Source organism: Brassica oleracea, chromosome C9 (genome assembly GCF_000695525.1).
Source record: "Brassica oleracea var. oleracea cultivar TO1000 chromosome C9, BOL, whole genome shotgun sequence".
Classification (NCBI taxonomy): Eukaryota; Viridiplantae; Streptophyta; class Magnoliopsida; order Brassicales; family Brassicaceae; genus Brassica; species Brassica oleracea.
In genome coordinates this window covers 39,609,498-39,618,960 of record NC_027756.1, presented here as the reverse complement: position 1 = coordinate 39,618,960, position 9,463 = coordinate 39,609,498, and the positions used below count along the sequence as shown (strand labels likewise).

Genomic DNA, 9,463 nt, shown 5'->3' with positions numbered 1-9,463 from the left:
TGTTTGGTTAGAATTTTTTGGTTAAACTCTTTAGTCACACACAGCTTAAAACCATTGCTTTCGAATGAAGACATGCATTCTCGACAAGATACATACGATTCCATATTCAATCCCTTCTACATGATTTTGCTCTGACTTTGTACCCATTTAGATGAAATATCAGACATCGTCTATAACTATTTTTAAAATTTCTTCTTTTATTTCACTAGCTATTCATAACCAAACCCCCAATAACTTCCAACGCGCCTTTTTCTCCATTGACAATGCCAAAAGAAAAAGAAACAAGAAACTAAAGTTTTGTAATCATGTTGAACAATTGGTATTCTTCAAGAAATACTGTAAATTTTTTCCTCAACGCTACAATAGCAATATGTCATATTTACTACAATCTGGAAAAGTCTCATCTATTTTATGATTTTACTTCTGCGAATATCTTTGCTCTGAGTATGCATAAAGAGTGTGCACCTTTTCAAACATTAATTAGAGACTGTTTTGTTTTCACAATATAAAGAAGACACGGGGAAAAAAACACAAACATCAAAAGTAGAGTCAGGGAAAAAAAGGAAAGAAGAAACCTAAGAAAATTGTCTGTCTTCTAGAGACATACACCATTACATAAAGAGTTTACTCAAAAACTAATTGACACGTCTTCGAAATTCTGTTCAGCTTCCTTAACTTCATGACCATGCGATAATATTTGCGTCTACTTCTTGTTGAAAATGTTGCTATCTTTAGATAAGTAGCGTTTGCTAGTATGTACGCAGCCACTATCCTCTGCTGCACTGTGTTTTCATATTGCCTCCATTCAAAGATCTCTAGATGCGTCAATAAACATTTTGGAACAACTGCTGGTTCATTCCAAAAGTTCTTCGGATCATTGTAAGGGGCACTATGATGCTGAGACCCAAAAAAAAAAAACATTACACGTGTTAGTGTTTGTCATTAGTCCAGTCTTTTGTAATAACTAGCTGCTAATTTCATTCTTCTAACTACTTTAGGGATAACTTGTAGAGTTTGGTAGCTCGCAAGACTCTCAAGTGTAGATCGTTCAAAAATAAAAGTGGAAACATAAAAAGATGGTTTAATGGCATACTAGTTTTCTATGCATTCGAGTATATCCTTCCTTATAAATGTAAGGAGTCAATAGTACATACTGACTTAAGCTTGAGAGAATGAAGACTTGGAGCGTCGCCGAGTATAGAAGAAAGAAGATTGGCCCATCCCGGAGAACATGTACATAGCTCTAGATGTTCAAGATAGGGAAAGATAGAGCCACTACGATATGGAGTCAGCAAATGAAGTATGTATCTAAAATAGCCAAAAATAGAAGAAACATTCTGGACATTTCTGGGCCAACAAAGTTTTCCTACTTCGGAAGTTCGAGAACATAGAGAAAGATGTTGGATTGAGGTAAGAGATCCTATGAAATTCTCAGGTCGGACACAATTAGCCAGGATATTCGCCTTAGTCACTTCTGGCATAAACTCAAGCATTATAAAGTTACTGACAGTATCCTTAATGTTCAAAGTCTGCAAAGCAGGAGCATTTATCCAAAAACCATGATTCTCCTTGTCGTCAAGGCGTTTCTCTCTAGTGTTATTGATAGTTAAGCTCTTCAAAGTAGGCACACTGATATTATATATCCTCACATTGTCATCTTCGGTTCGGATTATAACCAAATCTTCAAGAGCTGCACACCCTTTTAAAAGCGTTGCAATAGATTCATCATTCCAGACTCTAACAGATGTAAGGTGAAGACTTTTGATTGATGAAAGACAAGACGCAGGTGGTATATCCCAAAAATTCCAAAAACGCTCGGTGGTTTGGGTTACGACCAGATATTCAAGAACCGGACAACTTTGTAGAAGACGTGTAAGAGAACCACCAGTATAGTATCTAGCCGATAAAAGGAGCAGACTTTTTAGTGACAACAAACAAAACCTAACCTCACCAAATTCCCAATAGTCATAGCTGGTTTGGTTTAAAACCAAATATTCAAGATCCGGGCAACCTCGTAAAAGACTTGCGATAGATTCCGTGTGCGAGAAGTCAACCGAGAAAAGGTGCAGACTTTTGAGAGACGGCAAAGAAAACCCTACTGGAACAACATCGATTCTAACATCACGGAGTATCAATGATTTTAGGGTTGTGCAGGTACTCAAGCAACTCGGCAAATCTAGGGTTCCACCAGATAAGTCGAATCTCAGCTTTCTTACAGATCTATTAACCCAAAATATAGGGCTGATTTCTGAAGCCGAAAAGTTTCGGACAAGCTTGAGATGCAATCTCAGTAGGATCTGATCATCGTCAGACAACAAAGATCCGTAAACAAATCTCATGAAAGTCACGAGACTCTCCTCATTATCATCTTCACACGTGACGTCCGACACCAGTTTATAAGGATCCTCGTGCTGTTTTGACATGAGATTTGTTGCAACGCTCTCTTCAAAGTTCGGAAGCATTGAGAATATCTTCAAGATCAATTCATCTGGTAAGTCATTGAGTCTCGGACGTTTCACCATGTTTTCGAAAAAAACGTTTGAAGCCGGACAAGTATCTTGATTTAAGGATATAAGAGCACAATTAACCCTAGCAACCCATTTGGGATGGTTAAACGAAACAATCGCGGGCCGCTACGTTTCAGTGGAGCCCGCGAAACAGGGCTAACACCGGTGCTTAATTAGGCAGAAGAAGCACAAGTGCTTAATTTTTGTGTGGGTTCCACCTACTATTATATTAATTTTTTGCTAAGCTTCCCCCCTCTAAGCACCTCTATTAATGCTGTTCTAAGAGCAACTCCAATGGTGTTACCCACCATTGGAGTCCTTAGCAATAGAATAATGTTTTTTTTAATAGTTAAGGACTCTAATCATAATTGTATGTCCAATAGTGTTATCCATTATGGAGTTCTTAGAATTTTTTTTTTTTTTTTTTAATTGAATCTTAGAAATTAAAAATTATTAAATTTGTAAAACATTTAAATTTAAATTTTTAATTTATTGAATGATTAAATGTAAACATACAATAATTAAACATCTTCATCATTACCAAACTTGTTCCAAATATTCTCAATCAAATCATATTTCAATTGTTCATGTATACGCCTATCACGAACATGACTCCGTACGCCAAGCATATTACCGAGATTTGAAGGCATGTCGGTAGAATATGACATATCCACCTGTGAACTTCTACTCGAGTCTCCTTCTTCAAACTCAGATGTATCATACTGAGTGTATCCATTGCGTTCATTTTCTACTATCATATTGTGCAGTATGATACATGTTCGCATAACCATCCCTATTTGTCTCTTGTCCCACAAAATAGCCGGGTTTTTCACTGTTGCAAATCGAGCTTGCAATACTCCAAAAGCACGCTCCACATCTTTTCGGGTTGCTTCTTGAACTTTAGCAAATAACTCGGCTTTAGGACCTTGAGGGAGTGAGATAGATTGGATAAATGTTGACCATTTTGGATATATGCCGTCTGTGAGGTAGTACGCCAAATCATACTGGTGTCCGTTGACCACGTATTGTACCCTTGGAGCTCGACCTTGTAAAATGTCATCAAAAACAGGCGACTGATCGAGGACGTTAATATTGTTTAAGGTACCTGGAGGAACAAAAAAAAAGCATGTCATATCCAAAGATCTTGTGAAGCTACAGCCTCCAAGACAATTGTCGGCTTTCCTGATCCACGTGTGTACTGTCCTTTCCAAGCGGTTGGGTAATTTTTTCACTCCCAATGCACACAGTCGATGCTTCCTATCATCCCAGGAAAGCCGCGTATCTCTCCAATATCGAGTAGTCGTTGAAGATCCTCTGGAGTGGGTCTTCGTAGATACTCATCTCCAAATAACTGTATTACGCCTTCTGTGAAACTGCTTAAACACGAAAGTGTTGTGCTTTCACCAAGTCGGAGAGCTGCCGTACACTTTTGTAGTGGAGATAGACCTAATCTTCCGACAGCATCTCTTCTTTGTTGAAAGAATGAAACATTTTTTGAGAGGCGATCGACAATACGCATGAATACTGCCTTGTTCATGCGGAAACCCCGTCTGAATAAATGAGCCGGAAATGTCGGATCTTCACAGAAGTAGTCATTCCATAGACGGTTATGTCCCTCTTCACGGTTTCGTTCGACATATGCACGTTTGCTCTGTTTCTTTGTTCGGTTCTCCACGATGTTTTTGTATGTATCTTCGAAATATTCATCGATAGCTTCATCCAAAGCCGTATTTAATCTTCGATCGACTTCATCTGCCATATTTGGCAATCCTTCCTTGAAAAAGAAATGTTGATATGTGGTTGAGTCTTGACTCTTTTCAAACGGTGGAAGAAGAGGAAAGAAATGTCGTGATATGTTGAGAGATTGTAGAATAGATCAACTACAAACTGTGGAAGAAGAGGAAAGAAATTTCATAACAAGATTGAAAAATAGCGTTACATGTTCTGAGTACAAGAAGAGCAAAGGAAATAGCTCATAGCCGACACTACAAACTGACTTATAAAGACAACTTGGAAATACAAAGCAACAAAGAAACAGACAACCCGTGACTTGGTGCACATGGAAATACAAAAGCAACACAGAAACAAAGAACCCGTGACTTGGTTCACATGGAATTACAAGCTACAATAAACAAACTACCCGTGACTGAACAAGGAAGAGACACCATCTTTTGTCTTCATCTGGCACATGGTCTTGTACTTCAGCTGAAACAGAGAATATGAGATGAGTAAGTAAAGTAAAAAATAGTTGCAAACTTCTAATGCAACATCACTAAAGCTAACAAACCATGAATCATGACAACATTTCAGAATTGTCATTTTGCCCACTTCTCTGCTTCCTCAGTGCCATGTCATAGCAGCCAGCAAACTTACAGACCAAATCATTGATCCTAGCCCATCTTTGCTTGCATTGCCCTAGTTCTCTTGGCACTGTCCCAACCAGGAGAGGACTGGAGTTGTAGTACTTTACAATCCTCTTCCAGAAGGCACCACCTTTTTGTTCATTACTCACTATTGAATCTTTGTTGGTGTTGAGCCAAGCACCAATGAGGATTATAGTCTCCTTGACAGACCACTTTTTCCTCTTTTTGACACTAGACTCTTCAGGACATTGGCTACTAAACAAAGGAGTTTCTAATGAGTCAAGGTCAACTGACCCTTGGCTCGCTAAGAGGTTAGCAAAACTAGAGGAGCTTGCCATTTAGGAAGAAGTCTCTGTGATTCTCTACTAGAAACGGAGAGGATTAAATAAGGGATTCTACATTGAATCCTAGTAGAAAACTGTCATATCAGAACAGCTAGAGACAATTTAATGAAGTTTTAGTTTGCAAGATGCAGTTAGGGTCAATTTAATGGTGGTTTAGTGTGCATTTATAACTACAAAGTTGGAAAGTACAAACTGCAAAGTAATTTTTTTCAAACTATAAAGTTACCAACTGTCCTATCCGTTTCAATTCAAACTGCTAAGTTTTAACTAGAGAGTTAAAGAGTTCTAACAAGGAAAAGAAGACGGGTAAGTTTATACACTAACCTCACAGGACTCTCTCAAGTTCAGACACACACTTTACCAGCATTCTCACCTGTGCCTGGACAGACATCAGACAAACCAAACAATAGGTTAGAAAAATAGTACAAAAAACTATCAATTTATGATACTGATAACAGATAAACTCACCTTAAGTGCCTCGCACTCTCTCAGAAGTTTCTCATGCTCGTGAACCCGTACTTTGAGCCTCTCAACTTCTTGTTGCACACCCATAACCGATGGTTGCCTGAAATGCAGCCCGTCATTCTGCCAAAACAAAATAATATTTGCCAAACAGCAAATAAATATGGAAGAAAAAGATCGATAATCGCATATAAATTAAATATATGTCAAGAACACTTCACACCTGGTAGTCTTTGCAGATGAAGTATCTTTTCCCAGGTAGGTAGTCATATGTATCCTCTTCATCTACGAATTCCTTTGTGATTGATCCACAGGGGCACAACTTCGTGATTGATCCACAGGGGCACAGTTTGGGAATCCTTTGCGTGCTTTCATATCTCGCAGTTCTTCCTCCATTTCAGAACCTGCGAGAAGAAAAAAAATTTTAGATTCACTGGATTGTAACCATTGCAAACATATAAGCGATTCTAAATCCACAATTAATCAAACCCAGACGAATTTCATTCAAAAAAAAAATTATCAAATCCAGACGAAAACCCTTAATCGATTTTGAACTCAATCCCGAACCTTTAATCGCGACGATAATAACAAACAAGCGAATCGAAAAGAAGAAAATAGCAAATCCAGACGAAAACCCTAATTCGATTTAAATCCCCAATTTGATTTGAAACCCTAAATCTATTTAAACCCCACAATCGAACCCTTAAAACTGATGAAATCAACATGCATCAACTCGAGAAGTAGAGATGGCAATTATGGATTTGGACTGCGGGCCTCGCGGGACGGGTCTTTGCGGGGTCATGCGGGTTTACATGGCCCCTCATTTTTTCATCATTTTTTATTTTACCTGAAAAAACGAGAAAGAGAGTGAGAAGAAAGTGATTCTTGTGAATTTTCCCCCAGAAAACATTAGAAATCCGGCGATGATGATTCGAGCTCCGGCGACGACGACTCCAGCTCCAGCGACGACGATTCGAGCTCTGGTGGTGTTTTGATTTGTTTTTTACTTTTTATTACACACAACTATGAATTGCTTTATTACAATGTGATATTTCTTGTTTAAGTTGATTGGTTTTATTTTCAGTACTGTGAAGTAGTGTTTTTTTTTAAATTAAATTTGGTTATAATGGTGTTTTTTAGTAGAAAAGTTAGTTGTATATCACGTAACTTGTATAATTTGGCAAAGTGATTCACGGATTTTTTTGCAATCCAAATAATTAAAAAGAGAGATGGTTTGATGAAGACATACAACACTTGAGCCAAATTATTACAAAGACAACAACTCAATCAGATTCAAATTTAACAAAAGCTTATACTGATAACAAAAAAAGGCTTTTAACTCAAGAACGCAAGCACAAACGGAGCTTTGTGGCATTGATTTTGATAAGGCTTTAGTGAAGCTTAATGAGCTCTCTTCAACTCTCTTACACAACTCTTCTACTTGAAAATTCATGAAAGAACCTATAGCAGGCGGTTTGATAAGGAGGCGTCCCGCGGGACGGCCCGCGAAGGCCTATAGATTCTGCGGTACGGGTTTGGGCCGGCATTTTAAAGACCGCAGTCCGCGCGGGACAGGCCCGCTGTAACCCGCTCGATGACTAATCCGCTGCGGTACGGGACGGAACAGGATGGGTAAACTTGTTTGACATCTCTATCGAGAAGGAAAAAATGAACAAAAAGCTCGGATTTACCTTCAACAAAGACGATCACAAATCGCCTCTCTTATCGCTTCTCTATCGCCTCGGGTGTTTTTTTTTCCGGGTGGTCGCGATAATGATAGATTGTTCTCCCCCCTTACGAAACACAACCCTTAACCCGAACCAATCCTGTATTGCCAGCACATTAAGGACTTGGTCCTTAATCACCTTAATTAAGGACTCTTTCTTAGCTTGCCGGATTTTTTTAATATTTTTTTAATCCCTTTAGCTTAAGGATTAATGCTAAGGATTCTGTTAACATCCCGCGTTGCCGGTGGTCTAACATAATTATCAATATACATTAATATTAAATACTCGATATGTCTTGATAGTTTGCTATTTTATAATTAAAAAGTCGTTATTAGTGATGAAACATAAATTTTTCGGTCCAATAAACAAAAAAAGTTCATAAACTATATAAATATAACATAAATCTAATATGATATTATCAGTAGAATTTGTTAATATCTATAGTTAATATATTTTTATTAATTAATAGCCCCAAAAATCATAATAATAAAACATGACTATAATATAGATCATTAAAATCATAAACAAAATATAAGATAAACATAATTATGATATTATCAGTAAAAATTGTTAATATTTGTTGTTAATAATAACCCCAAATACCATCATAAATGTATATACTGAAACAATATTTTAAATAATAGTATGTTTAGATGGTAGAATTTGTCAATATCTGTTTATTAATTAATTATCTTAAATATTATGATAAAAAATATATATATTAAATAAATTTTGTGATATAAATTAATTTAACTAATGATTTATCCTAAAATTATGGAAAAAATGACAAATAAGCAAAATCACTTCTCAAATAATTAGTATAGATAGATAGATTAATTAATTATCTTAAATATTATGATAAATAAATATATATTAAATAACTTTTATGATATAAATCAATTGGACTAATGATTTATACTAAAATTATGGAAAATGAAACATCTGGAAATTACTTTTTAAATAACAGTACGTATATATTTAGTTTCTTGGTGATGATTTAGCGTTGTTTACAAAATATATGTAATGTAATTATTTTAAAACCAAACATTAACCGAAACAATCTATACTATTATTTATGAAGTGATTTAGCTTATTTGTCATGATTTCCATGATTTTATGTAATTTTTTTTATTTGTCATGTTTTAATTAGGTTTAAGCTGAGTCATTATCTATAAATTGTTTTTAAGTGATTTAGCTTATTTGTCATGATTTCCATGATTTTATGTAATTTTTTTTATTTGTCATGTTTTAATTAGGTTTAAGCTGAGTCATTAATTTATAAATAGTTTTATTAATAGTTTTTGGTTGAGTCAGTAATTTATTAATTTAAATAATACAACTATAAAATATGTAATTAGATATATAATTATTTTGATTTTGCTTATTTATCATATTTTTATTAGGTTTTAGCATAGTCATTAATTTATTATTAGTTTTTAGCTGAGATCATTAATTTATTAACTTAAATGATACAACTATACATTTTATAACTAGATATATAATTATTTTAATTTTTTCTTATTTGTCATGTTCTCCATGATTTAAGTTAATTTTGATAATTTGTCATGTTTTATTAGGTTTTAGCTATTCATTAACTAATTATTAGTTTTTAACTGAGTCATTAATTTATTAATTTAAATAATAGAACTATTTCAAGATTTGTAATTAGATACATTTTTTTTTTAAATTGTAACTTTGACGAGTTACGATCAATTCTTATTATTCTATTTTAAAATCATATTTGTTACTGGATAATTTTAAATCATATTCGTTACTAAATGTGGAACATAATCTATATTTTAATATAGTTTATAGCTTAATGATAGTATAGATAATGTGTAAGTGATATTTATCTTAGTCTAGGTCGTATTATAGTTATAGTAGTATGTAAATGCTAATACATAGAATTATGATGCCGACTTTATCTTAGTATCCATTTTAATAATCTATTATTATAATTTGCCGACTCTATGCTATGATTGTATATATTCTCATCATACGTTTGATGGGAAATGCACTCAAAATTTACAAAATTTCATCTTTAAATAATATGAAACACT

General features: G+C 34.9%; 2 protein-coding genes and 1 long non-coding RNA gene across 3 annotated transcripts; all 3 read right to left on the bottom strand.

Moving 5' to 3' along the window:
- Window positions 1–624: 624 nt before the first annotated feature.
- LOC106317291 (putative FBD-associated F-box protein At5g56560) lies at window positions 625–2,522 on the bottom strand. Its single transcript, XM_013755133.1, has 3 exons — window positions 1,372–2,522; window positions 1,155–1,290; window positions 625–897 (listed from the first exon to the last, which is right to left on the bottom strand). Exons 1-3 carry the CDS (start codon window positions 2,520–2,522, stop codon window positions 625–627), a joined length of 1,560 nt encoding a protein of 519 aa, XP_013610587.1.
- Window positions 2,523–4,800: 2,278 nt separating this feature from the next.
- On the bottom strand, window positions 4,801–5,208 carry LOC106314988 (glutathione S-transferase T3-like). Its single transcript, XM_013752778.1, has one exon. It carries the CDS (start codon window positions 5,206–5,208, stop codon window positions 4,801–4,803), a length of 408 nt encoding a protein of 135 aa, XP_013608232.1.
- A 365-nt stretch (window positions 5,209–5,573) lies between these two features.
- On the bottom strand, window positions 5,574–5,919 carry LOC106317725. The gene is made up of 3 exons (XR_001265218.1): window positions 5,900–5,919; window positions 5,683–5,799; window positions 5,574–5,593 (listed from the first exon to the last, which is right to left on the bottom strand). It is a non-coding gene; the product is annotated as an uncharacterized LOC106317725 (long non-coding RNA).
- Window positions 5,920–9,463: the final 3,544 nt, after the last annotated feature.